The sequence below is a fragment of the Rhinolophus sinicus genome, linkage group LG03, assembly GCF_036562045.2.
Source record: "Rhinolophus sinicus isolate RSC01 linkage group LG03, ASM3656204v1, whole genome shotgun sequence".
Lineage (NCBI taxonomy): Eukaryota > Metazoa > Chordata > Mammalia > Chiroptera > Rhinolophidae > Rhinolophus > Rhinolophus sinicus.
The window spans coordinates 9,261,470-9,279,914 of record NC_133753.1 but is presented as its reverse complement, the minus strand read 5'-3'; the positions used below and the strand labels follow the sequence as shown (position 1 = coordinate 9,279,914).

At 50.8% G+C, this 18,445-nt stretch overlaps 1 protein-coding gene across 4 annotated transcripts; it reads left to right on the top strand.

The window, feature by feature from the left end:
- The first annotated feature begins 2,652 nt into the window (after positions 1-2,652).
- On the top strand, positions 2,653-13,509 carry LOC109454793 (uncharacterized). Of its 4 annotated transcripts, none has more exons than XM_019745783.2 (6): positions 2,780-2,919; positions 8,124-8,277; positions 10,835-10,981; positions 11,766-11,795; positions 12,657-12,818; positions 13,292-13,509. In XM_019745783.2, the coding sequence occupies exons 2-6, from the start codon at positions 8,160-8,162 to the stop codon at positions 13,366-13,368; spliced, it is 534 nt and encodes a 177-aa protein (XP_019601342.1). In that variant the 5' UTR covers positions 2,780-2,919; positions 8,124-8,159; the 3' UTR covers positions 13,369-13,509. The 4 variants fall into 4 exon arrangements, with proteins under 4 accessions (XP_074183104.1, XP_019601342.1, XP_019601333.1 ...); XM_019745774.2 differs by lacking the exon at positions 2,780-2,919 and adding an exon at positions 7,272-7,405; XM_074327003.1 differs by lacking the exon at positions 10,835-10,981 and having other exon boundaries at positions 2,653-2,919.
- Positions 13,510-18,445: the final 4,936 nt, after the last annotated feature.

The window sequence follows — 18,445 nt, the reverse complement described above, 5'->3', positions numbered from 1 at the left end:
CCCTAGTGGCGGCACTGCAGTCTAGTGGGGGGGGCGGGGGGGGCGGGGGGAGGGAGCAGGAACTCCAGAGGGAGGAGCAGGGGGTATCCCCCATGACTGGACCCAGGTCTGTTCCCAGTCCTGTCACTGGGGACCCTGAGGAGGTCATGTCTCCCTTTGAGCCTGTTTGCTGCTCTTTGGATGGGAACTTGGACCAAGTGTCTTCGAAAATATCAGTCAGGGCCGGTGTAACGGACGGCTTGGCTCTGGGGTCACTGAGCCTTTGACCGTCAGCTACCAACGTCTCTCAGGCATTGCTGACCCGCCCCCCTCTACCCAAGACTCAGGGTCTGGCTGTGTCATGACTCTAGAAGTGCAGCAGCACTGTGTCTCCCTGGCCTGGGGACCCTGGGGCTCTCTGGGTCAATGGAGAGCTCTGTCCCTGTATGTCCACAGCCCAGGGTCCTCAGCCCCCGGGAGGGAGTGACCAGAGCCTGCAAGGATGATAGCTCGGCCTCCTTCCTGTCTACGTAAGAAACGTCCAAACCTGTAGAGAATTCTTACAAGAGTGTATGGGGGCCAAACTGATGACCTATGCCAGGGAACAAGATCAGAAATGCTCGGGGAGTATCGGTTTTGCAGCTGTTGTGCCTTTGGAGTGAAGGAGGGAATGTAAGGAAGATGACACGGAGCTGGGAGGAAGCAAAGCGGGGACCGGACTACAGGATTGTTAACAGCATCGTTTGCTCTTTGGAGGGTGGTTATTTCAGAGGTTTGTTAACGTAGTTGCACAGTGTTTGGACTAAGCTTGAGTTGTTCCGAGATTTGTGCCCAAAAAAGCTGCAAGCCCAAAGAACACACCAGCTGGCTGAGTGCAAGACGTAGGTTCGTTGAGGCTTACTGACAAGGGCGAGTGTGGCTGCTGGCCGAGGCATACTGATCTGCACGCAGGCAGAGAAGAAGCATGAGTATATGGATTATATAGATACAACTAAACAGAGCGTTTTGTGGGGGAAAGCATCTGGCAGGCCCTGCAGGCCTGCTCCCATGTGCGCAGCGTCCCAAGAAGCCAGGAGACCTTGACAGAATGGACTGTGTGACAAGCAGCATACAGAACGGGCTGTGTGACAAGCAGCATGCAGAACGGGCTGTGTGACAAGCAGCGTGCAGAACGGGCTGTGTGACAAGCAGCGTGCAGAACGGGCTGTGTGACACGCAGCATCCCCCTGGAGCCAGGACACACTGACTGGCAGCTCATCTGCCTGTGGGCCAGGTCCTTATACACAAACAATGGACAGGGCTCGCTTAAGGCAAAAATAAACCTTTCACTAAAAGTTATGTGCCTGGGGCGGGACTACCTACCGTGACCTGCCCGGTTAGGAACGTATGATCAGGTCACTCTGAAGTTACCCTCCATAGAACCCCTTCTTTTCATCCATACCTCCCTGGTAGGGTTCCCGAGAGGCAAGCCACTCACTTCCAGAGGCCCACCGTGTGTCAGTCCTCTGTTAGGTGGCAGGTGTTCTGTGCACACTGACCTGGCACCTGCCACCTTCCTGCCACGCAGATAATCCACGCCCAGCTTCTGGAAGGCCTTTCCCACCTTAGATTGGAGTCTTAGGCCTCAAACTATTGGCTCCAGGACTTCAACACAGGTCCCCACCCTGGCCTTCACATCTGTGCTTCCTTTACTGGCTTCCCACACGAGGCTCGCTCTCGGGTGCTGCCTCAGCTCACTTGTACAGTTCCCAGTTGGCGTCAAGGGCTCTATCCTGGGCCCCATGGCTGCAGTGGATCAGAAGGGTTCCTCCCTGCCCACGGTGTGCAATGATGGGGGGAGGGCAGGCAGGCCAGCACACAGCTAACCGTGATAAGGTTCATGTTATCAGTTACAGAAACGACCGCATTCTGCTTCTGCATCGCTGTCCTTTCAATACATCTGTACAGCTCGTCTCACCAAGAAGTGGAGTTTCTTTGCCCTCCCTTTGAATCTGGGCTAGCCTGTTGGAGGACAGTAAAACACACACACACACCAAACGCAGTCAGCCCATTTATTCCAGACAAGGCCCCAGACATGTGAAGAAGCCCAGCTAAGATCTGAAAAGCCAGCCCACAGCTGACTGGATATATGAGGGAGCCCAGCTGAGACCAAAAGAACCACCTGCCTAAGTTGCTGACCCACTGAATTATGATTTAAATATTTTTTAAGTAACTAAAATTTGCAGTTGTTTGTTACTCATCAATAGCTAATTGATAACAGCACAATGTGTGCACCATATTGAGAGGATCAAGCTAAATGGCATGGAGGACAGAGAAGCATAGAGGTTAATTCTAATTGTAGCTATCTGGGAATGCTTCCTGGAGGAGGTGCTGTTTTATTTAAGATTATATAATTATAAGTAATAGAAACTTGATTACAACTGGCTCGGAGTTCAAGGGACTTTATTGGCTTATAGAACTGAAATGTGCAAAGGTAAGGAGGCTTCAGACGAGGTTTGACTCAGCAGCTCAACACTGGTACAAAGACCTGTTTTGTTCTATCCCTCCTGTATATAATTATGAACACACAATGGACTCTAACAATTCTGATAGCTGTGTCAGTCACAAAGAGACAGCCATGCCAGAGCATCCTGGGAAAGGCGTACTCAGTGCACGCCCTAACCAGACAACTCCAGACACAGGGTGGAGCGTGACCATCTGCACGGCTTTATCAAACTGCTGATGGGTGCACGGCACTGTCTTGAGCATAAAGTCCGACCTCTGACGGCTCATTGCTCAGGCCGCAACTGATGAGCTGACAGCCGCACCTGCACTCATCCCAGACAGAGCGCTTGAAGCCCTGCCTCCTGACCATCTGACCAGCCCGGCCTGACGCCCGAAGCTACGCACGGCCGGCTGTAGGGACTCTTGCTGAACACCGGATTCTCATCCTTCTTTCTTGTAAGACTCTGTTTGCCTTGCCTAACCCTATTGCTTGCAAACATGTATGACCCTCTTGTGTAAAACTGCTCTACATCGACTATTGGAGGCCGTCCTTTGGAGGGAGACTTGATTAATGCCCGTGGTAAAACCGAGTCAGTAGGACTAGATCCATGGCTTTATTCTGATAAAGTCTGACATTGTGGGAAGGCACGTACGTATGTGAGACTGCTACTTTGATAGCCACGCGTCCCGCTCAGGACACCTTCTCTGCTTCCTGAGGTATCAGCTTGATGCTATGGCTGCCAAAGATGGCTGTTCGCAGGCACTGGAGACTACCTGCTTTTTTATTCATGTCTTGCCCAAACGAGCATTTTCCCATGAACTTTCTGTTGAAGGGCAAGGAAACTTCTTTCCCAAACACCTCTGGTAAATGTTCCTCTGGTAAATATCTTAAAAGGAGTCATCTATTCACCCCTAAACCAATCACTTTGGCCTAAGGGATGAGCTGTGATGTTTGGTTTCAGTCTTCTGGGCTGATTGGAGATTGGGAGGAGAGCGTGCCCAAGGCCTGGACAAGCCCAGGGTCCAGAGAGGGTCTCCAGTATTTAATTATAGTTGACATTCTATATTATTTTATATTAGTTTCAGGTGTACGGTGCAGTGGTTAAGCTTCCCAGGCCCGTTTAAAGTGATAGTTCTGTTGACAGATGAAAGCTCCATGGGAAACATTTTACATAGTGCTGTCTTCTGCCTGTTATTCATATCGTTTTGTTTTCCCTCATACATACTGTTGTGCAGCTGGCCTTTTTTCTATAAATCTTTTTCAGTTTTAAAAAATTACTGCTTAGTGTTCCATGGTTAGAACACACCACATTTTATTTAGCCTTTTGCCTATTTTACTATTTTACTTGTGTAGCTGGATGTTAAAAAACATTTCCAATTTTGGAGAAATCTCAACTTAAACTTCAAAGCTGAGAACGGTGGGGGACAAGCACCCCACTTCCAAAGAGAGCTGCTGGTCATGCCCCTTGGGTTTGTTGGAAGAGAGTGTCACAGTCCTGTGATGACCAGCCCCTAGCACCTGTAACTGGCCTGCAGGAGGGAGGGATTGGAATTCGCTGGGAAAGATGCTGGAAGGGGAATCCATTGAGCAAATACTTGTCGAGTGTTCACTCCAGCTCTAAGTGCTGTGACACGTGGATTAACAGGACAGACTCTGTCCTCGTGCAGTTTTTACAGGGGGGCTGGAGGGTGCTTTGGCTTTCCTTGGTTCCTCTCTTAGAGCCCCAGGGGCGCAGGGTGTGAGGTCTTTGAGACCAGTGTCTGTTGCCTGCGTGGAGGAATCCCATCTAGGGTTGTGGGCCCACAGTGAACAGGGGGACGTAGGATTATTGGAGCTGGGTGGCCTGAGGAAGCTGCGTTTCTGAGGTTTGTGTGGAAGCTGGGGAAGGCAATGGGGCTTGAGCTGTGTCAAAAGGAGCCAGTCAAGAGGCGTGCCTGCGTAGGTGTGGAGACTCATAAGGAAGAGGCGATGGATGTAGGGGGTAGAAAGGGTGTCAGGGAAAGAGAAAGCGTCCAGAGAACTCAGGTAAATAGCAGAGTGGTGAAGTGGGTATCGGCAGAGAACCCTCTGCATGACTTATCTGTAAAATGAGGATAATAGTACCTTTGTATGTGGTTGTTGTGAGGATTAAAATAATGTACGCAACCCCAGGGCAAGAGTCTGGACCAGACACACCACTGATGCTGTTGCAGTCTGTCTTTGGCGCCCTCTGGTGGCAACACTCAAACTGCTCACTTTTTCTTTGAGGGCTGTAGTTTCCTATCGGCAGGGTTCACTCACCTTGACAAGAAGAGCCTCTCCTGGCTGTACACCTCCAATTCTGTTCTGGTCCCTGCTCTCCAGAAATCCACCCTTTCCGGGTTCCCTCGATCCTCCGGATGGTGCTGGTGACCAGTTCAACTCCACTGGCCTGGTGCCACATCTGGCCCATGGGAAACATAGTCGTGAGCTCTAAAGGGGCAGCTGACCCCCACAGCGTTCTCGGCCTCCTGCCCCAGGGAGGCCTGCAAGCCAGTTTCCTGCCTTTAGACTTTTTAGGCCCAACTCAGACATCTGCCTTACTTCCCTCAAATTCCGAGGGACTCATGTCAAGCTTTCCACGGGGGTCCCACTGAGGTCCCAGGTGAAAGAGCCCTTCTCTTCTCCTCTCCCCCACGGCACTTGGGGGAAAGCACAGCCCACCAATTCTTTCACATTCTCTCTTTCTCCCTCTTTCTTTCCTCTCTAATCTCAACCCCCTGATTAATTCCTCTACTTCTTTTGAAACTAGTTTTACAGTTTCTTAGCATACCCTCTGGGCAAAGGTTAGTAAGTGAAGGTTCTTGGCATATTATTGTACTGCTCCCTGTCTTTGAACCTCAGATGAAATACCAATGAACATTCAGTGACTGCCAGGGGAGTTCTGCATTTAGCATTCATTTCTAGTAAAAGTACAAAACCATGCATGGGAACAATCAACCACAAGTCCTGGAGAGTAGTTACCTGTGGGGAAGGGATTCTCAAGTTGTGTTCCTTGTACCTGTAACATTTGAGTTCTTGAGCTGAGTCATGGGCAAATAAGTGTGGAGAGCAGGTGGACATGACTCTGTCATCAATCTGCTAAAAAAAAAGTAAACATCAATATGCTGTAATGGCAGCAGAGAAATTGAGTGGCACTTGGTGAGAGCCTGAGGTCAGAAAGTGATTAGAAAACTGATTTCTATAATAACTAGATTTTTTTTTTCTCCTAACTGGCAAGAGAGGAGGAGAATGTCTGTAGTTTCGGTTTCCTAGAAAAACAAAACCTACCTCATTTGCTGCCTGCAGGGGCTGTGCTTCTTTCTGGGTGGACCTACGTTAAACACCGAGCCAGAACCTCCAGGAACACAGCCAAGCTCAGTTCTACATTCTCGGGAATTCAGGAAAGAGGGTGGATAGTAGCAAGATCAAAGTCTTTGAGAAGGAATGAGGGGAGGGAATCCTAGGAATTGGGATAGCTCACCCAAAGCGATGGAGGGAAGGCAGAGTCTATGGACCCAGATGCTAGGGGCTGGTGGGGTTGCCATTGGGACGAGAATTCTTTTCTGATTGCATCTAACTTTTTGATGAAATAAGAGGTGATCATCTGAGACTAAGCTGGGAGGAGATACTGGTAGAAGCCTTAGAATTTGAATTTACTATTGGAATTTTGTAGAGTTGCTGGATAAAAACCATGCCCACATCCTGGCCAGGTGTCATTCCATCCAGAAGTGATTTAAGCCTCAGGGCCTTTGTGAACCCCACCCCACCCCCTCCACATCCTGCAGAATCAGATGGATTCCCCCACCCAAAACATTGTTAGGATGTTGAGACCAATGACACCACACAGACACACACACACACACACACACACACACACACACACACACACATTCATTGTGTGAATTAGCAAATTCTCTGTTGTTGAAAGTAGCTGGGTGTGTGGATTCCTGAACAAGGCTACAGCTCGCCCTCAGAATGGAGCTTAAACGAACGAAAATAACATGTTTGTCACGCAAGCCATGCTGAATTAAATTTAAATTAGAGAAATTTCTATTCCGTCTACTCTCAAGGCAGCAGTTGTTGTAAACCTGACAAGTCATCTCACTGCGTAGAGGCCCAGCAGGGGCTTCTGATCTCGCATCGCCTTACGCACAAGGTCAAGTCCTGCGCATGCTGGTGAGACCTCACCTGGTCTGGCTCCCTGTTAACCTCTGACATCAGCTCCCCCTCCCTTGGTCACCTGCTGTAGCCACACTGGCCTCCTCCCTCTTCCTCTGACGCTTGGGCTCTTCGCCATCTCTGTTCCTTCTACCTGGAACGACTTTCCCCCATAATTCTGCCTGGCTCACTCTTGCACCTCCTTTTGCTTTAGTACTTGCCTTCAAATCACATGCTATATGCTCAGTTATTTATTTTGTCTCCCCCACTAGCTTGTAACTCCATGAGGACATATAGTGTGGCCTTGTGTGCTCCCTGCTCTGACACAGTTCCTAGATCTGTCTGGCACGGTGGACCTTCAGTATAGATGTTTTGAATCTCTGAACATCTGGCTATTGCAAGGATTAATGTTATTCTGCAAACCATCTTCTTGTCTCCATTAGAAATTAATATTTATCCTTTTGTTATATAACTGATCAGATTCTTATGATCTTTATTATGCAGAGGGCAGGCCCCATCTCCTACTTAAATGACTGCATCTTATATTAATCCACAGTGGCCAAATCCCATCTCTAACTAGATTCTTTTCCTTTTCCTTAACTGGGAAAGGAACACAATAGGTTGTATGTAGTTTCATTTTCCTGTAAAATGAAACCTATCTCATTGGCTGCTTGCTGTCCTGGGGTGGAGCTTCTCCAAAATTAGCAGAGCCTGGTTTCCAGAATCTTCAAAACTCAAGTCCCCAGGATCAGTTCTGTATTTGCAGAAAATTCTCTTCTCTGGGTAAGTCTTGGAGGGGTTGGCAGAGGCTGCTGCTTCCAGGGGCCCCCAACCTCAGGGAGTGGAGGGGAGACCAGGAGCAGAATGTTCCTTTGTTTCTCATGGGGGCGGGGCTGCCATCAGATAAGATTAGTCTTGGGTCCAAAGGGACTTATCCCTAGGCTCTGGGACTCTGGGACAGCGAGCCTTGTCCATGCCTGGGTGGGGTGAGATAGGCAAGGGGAAGAGGTCTAGGACGAACCAGATCAGAGCCATTCCAAGCCCAAGCTTTGGAAGCAGCTGGATCTGGGTTGGGTCACTTTGACACACAAAGCCTTGCGACCCTGGGTGAATTACTCACGGTCTCTGTGCCAGACAGTGTTGCCTAATTTATAAAATGAGGATAGTAATCTCATCTTTCTCACTGTGTTATGGGGAGATTGTGTAAGAGCAGGAACCCAGAGCAACCTGGCCATGGTATATGCCTTAAAAACAGAATTGGTTCTGGTTTCCTTTAAATTTCCATGGAGATTTAAGGAAGTTCCTGAAATATCTAAGGAGATGGTGCTGGCGTTTTCAGAAGGAAGAAAGCAACCCACATCTGCTAACACAAGTCCTTTCATAACCCCAACACCACACTTGGACCCTTTCCAGGCCTGCTGCCTCCACAAGCTCAGAGGAGCCTCTCTATTCCCCCAGGTCTGGTGTCCCCTCACCCAACAAAACTTTACTCTTCCTGCAGATTTGTCTTTGTTGAGTGTTTGTTACTCTGTGCACCATGGAAGCCATCTTAGCCTCTAGCGTCACCAAGATAATTTCAGCAGTGAGCGTGGCGGCCAGCGCTAGCGGGGCGGTCTCCGGCAGTGTCATGACTGGACTGTCGTCTGTGTCTGTGGGTGAGTGTTCCTGGGAGGGCTGGTGGAGAACGAGAAGGTGGCTGAGGAGGGAAGGCACAGGGTCCTCCTCAGGGACCTGTGGGGAGGGACAGGGTGGCATCACCTGCAGCCTCTCTCCAGTGCCTTGTGCTCCCGGCTCTCTCTCTGAGTATTATTGGCTCTCTCTCTGAGTATTATTATGTTAAAGGTCCACGGAAGCCAAAACTCGAGAGAAGAGGTTGGTGGAAAGAAAAGCAGGTGCATTCAAAATGCCAGCATTCTGGGAGAATGGCGGACCCCCAGCATGGCCGAAAGATTTTATAGGCAGAACCTGTAGGAAGAGGCAGAACAAAGGAAAAGGGGAAGGGGGGTGGAGGGTCTTGGCCGGGTGTAAACAGTCATTGAAACTGGTCTGGAGTAAACATGCTGAAGCTGACGTACATAGTAAATATGTAGTAAATGGAATCATTAAGGTTTGGTAGGAGGAAAGGGAAGCAAAGCAAAGAAAAAAAACACCTTTGTCATGTGGAGTGTCATGCAGGGTCTCTGCTCCCGCTCCCCACATAAGAATGCAGGATGTGGCCAGGCCCAAAAGGAACACCCACGGAGCCATAGGTAGGGGAGTCATACCACTGTGGTCTCACTGGAGGCTCGGTTCACATGATGTGCGACCTGCTGTCCGCTTTTCTGCCAACCGACCAATGACTCTCCTCCATTCTCCTCAACTCTGCTCTCCTTCCCTCCGTAGCCACAACAGTTATATTAGTGGCCAATGGCTCACTGGTTACAGCTGACGGCCAACTAGCCACAGCTGACGGCCATCTACCACCCGAGGCAGCACCCCTCCATATGAGGCCGAGAGCCTGGAAACTGCTTTCTGGGGCTCTGTCCCCACAAACTTTTAAAAAGTTGCAAGCTAAACTACACTGCTAAATCAAATTACACTAGAGGTTTCCATCTCAAAATAGAAAAAACAGCATCACCCTTTGTCATGCGGGAGACCCTGCTCACTGTGCCATGTGTCCTGTGAGGAGGCCTGCAGGGTCTCTACTCCCGCTCCCCACATAAGAATGCAGGATATGGCTAGGCCAAAAAGGAACATCCACGGAGCCATAGGTAGGGGAGTCATACCACTATAGTCTCACTGGAGGCTGGGTTCACACGACTTGCGAACTGCTGTCCGCTTTTCTGCCTGCCAACTGACCGACTCCACTCGACTCAACTCTCGACTCCCTTGCTAACTGCAACCTGCGCTTGCAAACCACCATCTTCTTGGTGCTAGCATAGCTACGGTAGTTATATTAGTGGCCAATGGCTCACTGGTTACAGCTGACGGCCAACTAGCCACAGCTGATGGCCATCCAGTCACAGTTGATGGCCATTTACTACCTGAGCGAGCACCTTTCCATGTGAGGCCAAGAGCCTGGAAACTGCACTCCTGGTTCTGTCCCCACACCCTTATATGACAAGTGCGTACCAGAGGGAAGCAGGACCTGGCCAGGGGCTCAGGGGGTCTGGGCCCCCTCCCCACTGGGCCCGGGTCTCCTCCCACCCAGCCTGAGGGGACCTGAGGCTGGGTCCTGCTCTCCTGGCTCTCATTTCCCCTGGATTCACCACCAGAACTCACCTCCTTTGTTTTTACCTACGGATCCAACTGATCAAGTAGGAAGGAAGGTAGATAAGAACAGGAGGAGGAGGAACTCGGAGGCCCCCACAGGTAACCCAGTGGCGTCATCAAAATCCCGTTACAAACCCACTGATGCAAGTAGCCAGAACAGAGCCTTGGGCTGGTGCAAGCACACTGGGATGAGGAGACCTGCAGAATGAGGAGAGAAACAGGAAAAGGGGACGAGGAGGAGGGTAGCCCAATCTATGGGATATAAGGCCAGGGTGCTACCCACCCTCGGGTCAACCCACTCTGTGCGCGGAGCGTACTTGCTTTGCGAATAAACTTTGCTGTCTACTGTCTGCTTGTCTCCTGTCTCTTGACCCAATTCTTTCTTTCAAGAAGACAAGAAGCGAGGACGGTTGTTGTTCCCGGTAACACAACCAGCCTTTCCTAGCAGTTTGTAATGTTGGATCTCAGATCCAGAGTGTTGAACAAAAATCGTCAGTTTGGGCCCATTTTCTTTGTTAGTTCATGCGAGCCCCCTTTCCAGTTTTATTTATTTATTATTGCTGTGTATCTTCCCTTTTGCCCCCATTCCCCCTCCCTCACAGTCAGCCTTTCTAATATGTTTAATGGGTATCTGTTTGTCATATACATTTTTGCAAAATGGGGTTTTTTGTTTGCATGTGTTTTGATTTACATACAGAATAGTGTGTTGTATATCTCATTCTATTGCGATTTCTTTTCTGCACAAAGAACTATGTTTCTAAGATTCATCAGTGTTGCTAGGTGAGCACCTAATCCTTGCTGCCACCTGCTTCAAAGTGATTGTATGTGCATACACCACCTTCTCTCCTTTGGGTGGACTCCCAGGGGTCCTCCAACCTCCACCAGCACAGGCAGCATAGTGTGGAATGGGGGAAGGGAACGGGGCCTCTGACCACTGCCCGACCTCTGACCTTTGCTCAGTGCCATCCAGTGCTGCCCTGGGCTCAGCTGTGTCTACCATGGGATCCTTGCTGGGGATACCGGATGTCTCCTACCTACTGGGGACACTGGATGTCTCCTACCTACTAGAATCCCCTGCTGAGGCCTTGACTGCTTCCCCACTTGGAGGTAACTGGCCTTGGGCCTCAAACACCCCTTTAGGCATTCAGTAGTCCTTGCCTGACTTCAGCCAGGTCGTGCAAATGTAACACATTCTCTCTACATGAGGATTCATTGCTGTATGCAGTTTTTTCGGGACAATAGGAGAAAGTCATACAATGCCCCACTAAACAAACATTGACCCTATTTTCAGACAAACTAACATCCTGGCTCAGAGAGCATGACCCCCATCCCGTTCTCCTCTCCCTGCCCCAATCAAACCACTGTGCCCTAAGTTACTTCACCAAGGCTCTCGCATTCACGGAGAAAGGGTGCTGTAGTGGCTTGCCTTCCTCCCACACCTGTAAGGCTTTGTTTGTTTTCAGTTTGACCAAACCTGGATTGGAACACAGAGAGAAAGAAAAAGATAACTTCTGATCTCCCCACAACCCCCCAACCAACCAACCAATCAGCAGACAGATAAAACAGAAACCTGCAAATGATGATTGAATTTTGGGGAAGAAGAACCTCCAACCCCGTCTCCAGATAGCTCTAGGCCAGGGCTTGCACAGCCATTCAGGACAGTTCCTTTGCCTCTGCAGCAATCCTTACCAAGCTCGGGGCGTGGGGTCCTTCTTGGGAAATCCCACTTCTCAGAGTGAAGCCATGGGGTGGGGCCTAGGGAGTGTCAGGGGCCATTCCTTCCTGTGTTTCCCGCCTTGGGGCAGCCCCTTCCCCATAGGTGGGCCATTGGCTCAGGGAGTAGAGGGAGGCCAGTGTGGATCCACTCACGGAATGTTCTTTTGGTTTCCAGCCAAGACTGCTGTAGCTGTGATCGGAGGAGGTGAGTCTCTTTAGGGAAGGGACTCAAGTCCCCATCTGCCCCTGGTTTGCCCCAGGCCTCACACAGATGGCAGGGAAGGAGATGGAATGGTGGAGGTGAGCAGGAAGCAAGGACCTGGAAACAAGAAAGAGCGCGCTTGAAACGAGGAGTGTCATGGAAACTCCGCTGTGGAGGCAGCCCTGGCAGGGGTCCTTTCTCCTCTTTGCAGAGCCTTGGCTGTGTGACCTTGGACATGTCCTTGAACTCTGAGCTCCCATTTCCTCCCCTGAAAAATGGGCCAATGCTGCCCATTCAGGGTTAGCATGAGGGTTACACAGGCTGAGACATGCACAGAGTTGGAACATAGGGGTATATTGAGGAGATGCCATCTGCTCAGTGAGCCTGGGTCTAGTGGCTCCTGACTGCTCTGTGGTAATGGCATGGAGCTCCAGAGTTGGGATTTGAGTAGAGCTCAGAATGTGCTCCTTGCTTATACTAGTCCCGTGGGTAAGTACGATTGATTGCATTAAAGACTTCCTCAGCAAAGATAAGATGTTTGCAAGTCATGCCCTAGTTCCAGTGTCTTAGTGATGCAGGAAAAGTCCCAGAGGACAAAGGACTTTCCCAAGGAAGGTCGTGCTGCAGACCAGACCCAGGCCAGAGCCTTTTCCCCAGCGATCCCACAGCCCTTCCCTCTGCTTTCCCCACTAAGTTGTGCTCCCCTTGTCCTGTGACTGCTAGCCATGCCTAGTAGTCTCAGGTTCAGAGCTCACCCTCTTCAACCCCCTAAAGTCCCCCAAGCTTGACGCACTGTGTGTGTATGTGTGGGGGAGGTCCATTCCCCTAAGTCGTCCCCTTGACCCAGCACCTCTCCCCTGACAGCCGTGGCCGTGGGCGCTGTGCCCGTGGTCCTGGGCACCATGGGCTTCACTGGAGCAGGAATTGCAGCCTCCTCCATAGCGGCCAAGATGATGTCAGCCGCCGCCATTGCCAACGGGGGCGGGGTTGCCGCCGGCAGCCTGGTGGCTACTCTGCAGTCCGTGGGTAAGTGTCCCAGGGCTTGTTGTGCAGGGCGAGGAAAGTCTCAGAGGATATAGCCCATATCTTACTCCCAGGGATCGTCAGTGTCTCTGTGCCTTTTCTCACCCTCCATGTTCTCTCTCGGTTTCTCTGAGGGAGGGAAGGAATCTTGGCCTGGGGTGTGCTGCGTTCAGGTAGACTCTGCCCAAAGCGGGTTGGTGGGGTTACTTGGAGCGTCTCCACCCCACCTGGGGCTCAGCCTTCTTCCCGGGAGAGCGAGGCAGCTTCCAGCTCTCGGTTTAACCCCTGGAGTTTATGCCACTGGGGAGCTGCCTTTAGCAGTCCTCCCAAAACAGAGATCTTGGGGTGTGGAGAGACAGAGGTGGGTCCTGGGGTGGGAGGGTGTCAGGGTCTCAGGAGAGGCCCTGGGGTCTCTGGCCCCATGGCTCTGTCCCACAGAGCTGTCCCTCTCTGCTCACCCTCTGCTTCTCCCCCAGGAGCGGGTGGACTCTCCCTGTCAACCAATGTCATCCTGGGCTCTGCTGGGTCTGCCCTTGCGACCCTCCTGTTATAGCTCCCTGTCACTCCCACTGCTGAGAAGAGGACCTGCTGGGGACCAGCCCGACGCAGTGAGGACCAGTCCCGGGGTGACAATGTGCCAAACACTGCACCCCCAGAGGAAAGAAAGAATAAAAATGAGTTACAACCCCTTCTAGATCCCGTCCTTCTTGCTCGCAGGTGGGGTGGGGGAAGGCTCTCTCTCTTTCCAACCGTGTGGTCACAGAGCCACACGCTGTTGGGTTACAGTAGCTGGAAGGAGACTAAATGGGAAGACCGGAGGCTGCCCCTGCCCAGCTTCTGACTCCTCATGGGACCCTGGTCAGGTGACCTCCTCTCTGGGCCTGCACTTACCCTGTCTAAATGGTTGTTGATCTCAGTGACCTTAAAGATCCCAGCCGGGGTGGGTGTTGGCTGAGTTCCTGAGCAGAGTCAGGAAAAGGGCAGGAGGGCATCGTTTTTGGAGTCACTTACCTCAAAGCTGGAGCCTCACTGGCACACTCACCCCACTCCAGCCTCTACATATCCTGGCTATTTCCTGAGTGGCCTGGCACAGGCTCTGCCATGTCACTGCCCCAGCCCTGGCCTCCCCTCCTGCCCTCCCCTCCTTGCCCTGCCCTGCCCAGAGGAAGGCGTGTAACAGCAGTGTCTTAGTCCAATTCAGCTGCTATAACAAAAATTGCCAAGATTGGGTGGCTTATAAACAACAGAAGTTTATTTCTCCCAGTTCTGGAAGCTGGGAAGTCAAAGATCAAGGCACTGGCAAATGAGGTGTCTGGTGAGGGCCTGCTTCCTGGATAGCCATCTTTTGGCTGTGTCTTCCCTCACATGGCAGGAGGGGAAAGAGAGCTCTCTGGGATCTCTTTAAAAGGGCATTAACGTCAGTCATGAAGGCTCTGCCCTCATGATCTAAGCAATTCCCAAAGCTCCCACCTTCTAACACCATCATCTGGGGCGGGGGGTGTTCGAATTTGGGGGTGGGAGGAATGGGGGAGGGTTGAAGGTGGGGGGCCATAGCAGGCCTGTTGGGAAAGGGGAGCTTGGACTTTATCCTGAGGGTTTTGGAGAGACAATGAAGGGTTTTCAACATGACAATGACCCAATCACAGAACTTACACTCCTGTGTACCGTGTCCTAGGTGCTGCCAGCAGCCTGACAGGATCTCAGTTTCCAGCAAGAACTAAACTTGTGAGTCTAGAGAATATTTCAAAACAGCTAAACATCTCTTCCGTGTCCTCAGTGGCTCCTAGTTGGGTCAATGAAGCATGGTTGTTAGCCAGACATAAGAAAAAACCCCTTGGGATAGTAATTCAATACTTGATTCTTTTTCTTAATCCCCTTTCTTTGATGCCTTGGAAAATCCGATAAAAGCTGTGAACATTTTCCCCCAAAATCCACACCTTCTCAAAACAATGCCTCCAGCTTAAACGCACTCATTAGAGCTTCCAAAGGCCTTCCTTGGAGTTGAAGGTAAAACCCCAGCCTTAACTAGAAGCCCAAGTTCCCCACAGTAAGGGCACTTGGGTCTGACCTGGACCCAGGAGGATGGACAGGCCTCCCTCCCTGCCGAGGCCCAGCACACAGCTCTGCAAAGCTCCCCACAGAGCACCCCTTCCACACCCCACTCATGAAGGTGAGGCCTCCTCGTCCCAGAGGGCCTGTTTCTGTTCTGACACTGAATCTGCAGCCCCCACCTCTGTGTTCCTGGCCCTGACCTGGTTCTTCACCTCTGGCTCTCAGGTTTAGCCTCTGTAGCAGGCAGAATTCTAAGCGTGTCACCCAGTGACCCTTCCCCTTATATACTCCCCCCCACTTTTGGGTGTGGGTGGATCCTGTGACTATGATGAGATTGCACTCCTGTAATTGTGTAAAGTTATATGATGAAAGGGAGATTTTGCAGGTGGCTGTAATCTAATCCCTCAAGACCTTTAAAAGCAGAGTGTTCTCTGCTCATCACAGAAGAAGTCAGTGATTTGAAACAAGTGGGGGATTTAAAGATTCTTACCACAGCCTCCAAATGAAAGCCCAGTCTGTTTGCCATATTGATTTTGGCCTGTGAGGCCCTAAACAGAGAACTCAGTCAAGCCTATCTGGGCTTCCGACCTATAACCATAAGACAATAAATGGGTATTATTTTAAGCTGCTAAATTTGTGATAATCTGTAACACAGGAATAGAAAAACTTGATACCCCTTCTTCTTTTGTCAGGCTGAGTGTTGTTCAGTTGGGAGCTGGCTGAACATATTCTGGCAGCCTCAGGATTCCTGAAATTCCTGGCTTCAGTGGACTCCTGGGATTTCGGGTCCTGCCCCTGTGGGAGTCCAGGGTCCCAGCCTGCCCTTAGCAGCCCCCAGTGTCAGGGAAGCCAGGCACGCTCACTGCTAATGGTGTTCTGGCACATGGTCACTCAGCCTGTTGCCCAGGAAGGCACAGGGAGGCAGGCACAAATTCTCATTGTGGCAGGAAGGATACCTTCCTGTCCAGACCGGTGTCTTCATCAGCATGGCAGAGGTCACTAGTAGTCACATCCTGTATACTCCTTCCCTCTGGATCATATGAAGTGAGCCCTGATCTTCGGCCCCCAGGAATGCATCATCCCCGGGGAAGCACTGCATTCCAGCCCTTTTTGCAGCTTATGTGCTTCTGGGACTGGGTTCTAGCCAGTGAGAGGTGAGCAGAGATGAAGTCTGCAACTCTCTGGGTGTGCGGTTGACAGGAGTAGGTGGGCCTGCCTCTGCCCCTTGGCTCCTCCCCACAGGCTCTGCTGCAGGCGGGGAGCGACCATCTTCTACCCCGCAGATGAGAGCAGCACCTGAAGGGAGGCAGAGCAACAAGATGGCAGGGTCCTGGGTCTCCCAAAACAGTCCTGGCTGAGAGTCTTATGTGACTATGTAATAGGGGAAGAAACTTCTCTTGTTTCAGCCAAGAGGGTCTCTTTTACAACAAGCAAATAGCCATTCTCATGAATGCAATAGGGAATCTTTCTATTGCAAGTGTCATGCAGGGTGTCATGCGGGGTCTCAGCTCCCGCTCCCCACGTAAGAATGCAGGATATGGTGAGGCCAAAAAGGAACACCCACAGAGCCATAGATAGCGGTTCATACCACTATATTCCTGCTGGCGGCTGGGTTGGAGACACAGGAAACAGGAGCCACACTATCTGCAACCTGCCGTCTGCTTCTCTGCCAACCAACTTCACTTGCCAACTGCAATCCGCCGTGCTAACTACAATTCGCGCCTCTCTGCAATCTGCAATCTGCGCTTGCTAGTTTAGCCACGGCAGTTATATTAGTGGCTAATGGCTAACCAGTAACAGCTGATGGCCAACTAGCTGATGACCATCTACTACCCGAGCCAGCACCTTTCCACATAAGGCCGAGAGCCTGGAAACTGCACCCCTGGCTCTGTCCCCACAGCAAGCAATAGAGAAATCAATCCAACAAATAGGATTTATCTGTTCCTTCTCAATACATCACTAAAACAACAGTAAAGAACTAAAATAAAGCAAGGCTTAAACATGAATGGACGAAGAGAAGGGGAGAGAAGATGGCAGAAACACAATTTTAGGAGCCAGAAATCATATGGATATATAGCTATACTTAGCAGTCCCAAGAAAGCTGCATCATAGGTTGTCAGTGGAGAAGAGGAGAAAGAGGCAACTGTGCCCTGTAGAACCCCCAGCGGCTCAGCCACTGGAGTGGCATGAGCTTGTGGAGGTTGGCATTAAGGTGGATTGGCAGCCAGAGGGCTGGTTGGAAGTCTGTTTAGGAAGCAGGCAGATCCCCACGTACCCCACTCCAGCAGACGACTGGAGGTTTATTTTTGGTGAGGTTCGGTCTCTAGGCCAGGAGGCACCAGGAGCTTCATAAAAATGAGAGTTTCCAGTACCTGCCTGCTGCTCCCCCTGCCAGCACCTGTGACTCCCACCCAGGGCCCCACCTGTGAGGCTTACAAGGCAGGCTGGAAGTATCAGGTGTTGGTCCCCCAGAAAACCCTCAGCCAATGATGGATTTTAGTTGAGGGATGAACATCCCTCCGGTAGGACAACTCTGAGGCCTGTTCCACACTGTCCCCCAGAGGTTGGTAGGATTGAGCCTCAGTTGCCCACAGTAAAATCTCACTCATTAATGTGTCCTTTCTTGACTGCAAAACTGTTATACTCTAGAGCATTTGGGACGTTGCTCCCTGGCATATATCATCAGTTTTGCTTAGATTGCTGGGGGTAGGTGGTTGAAATAAACTATTGCAGTTTTTAGCAGCAATCCCCCTTTCAAATGAACTCTTCTCTCCTATTTATTTATTTAATTGTTTGTTTATGTCCCTATGGACTCACTGATATTTATTTTATACTTTGGTTTATAATCCAATAGTACTGCTTCAATTACCAAATTTTGCCATGTATAATGTGCACTTTTCGGCCTTATTTTGTGAGGAAAAATAAGGATGTGCATTATACATGGGTAGTACTAATTCCATATGTGGGGACAGAGCCAGGAGTGCAGTTTCCAGGCTCTCGGCCTCACGTGGAAAGGTGCTGGCTCAGGTAGTAAATGGCCATCAACTGTGATTGGATGGCCATCAGCTGTGGCTAGTTGGCTGTCAGCTGTAACCAGTGAGCCATTGGCCACTAATATAACTGCCATGGCTACGCTGGCAGCAAGAAGATGGTGGCTGGCAAGTGCAGATTCCAGTTAGCAAGTGGGGAGTCGATTGGTTGGCAGAAGAGCGGACAGCAGGTTGCAGGTCGTGTGAATCCAGCTTCCAGTGAGATATAGTGGTATGACTCCCCTACCTATGGCTCCATGGGTGTTCCTTTTTGGTCTCACCATATCCTGTGTTCTTATGTGGGGCGCGGGAGCTGAGACTCCGCAGGCCACCCCGCATGACAAATGGCGCAGCAAGCAGGGTATGATGCCAGCCAAAGCTCTCTGAAGGGTGGTGGAGCAGTTTGTGCATATAAACACTCAGTCTCAGGAAGACTAGGAGGAGCAGCTGCCGGAGAGCTGGACCCCGTGGAGGGGTGGAAAGACGTGGACGGTTCCCCAACCAGCATAGGCCAGAGAAAGCAAAGGTTATTGCGGCCCTGCGGGCTGG

Coding starts and splice junctions, on each gene's coding strand:
- LOC109454793 (XM_019745783.2), top strand. CDS start 8,160: ATGGAAGCCATCTTAGCCTCTAGCGTCACCAAGATAATTTCAGCAGTG. Junction 8,278..10,834: donor ACTGTCGTCTGTGTCTGTGG/GTGAGTGTTCCT, acceptor ACCTTTGCTCAG/TGCCATCCAGTGCTGCCCTG. Junction 11,796..12,656: donor TGTAGCTGTGATCGGAGGAG/GTGAGTCTCTTT, acceptor CTCCCCTGACAG/CCGTGGCCGTGGGCGCTGTG.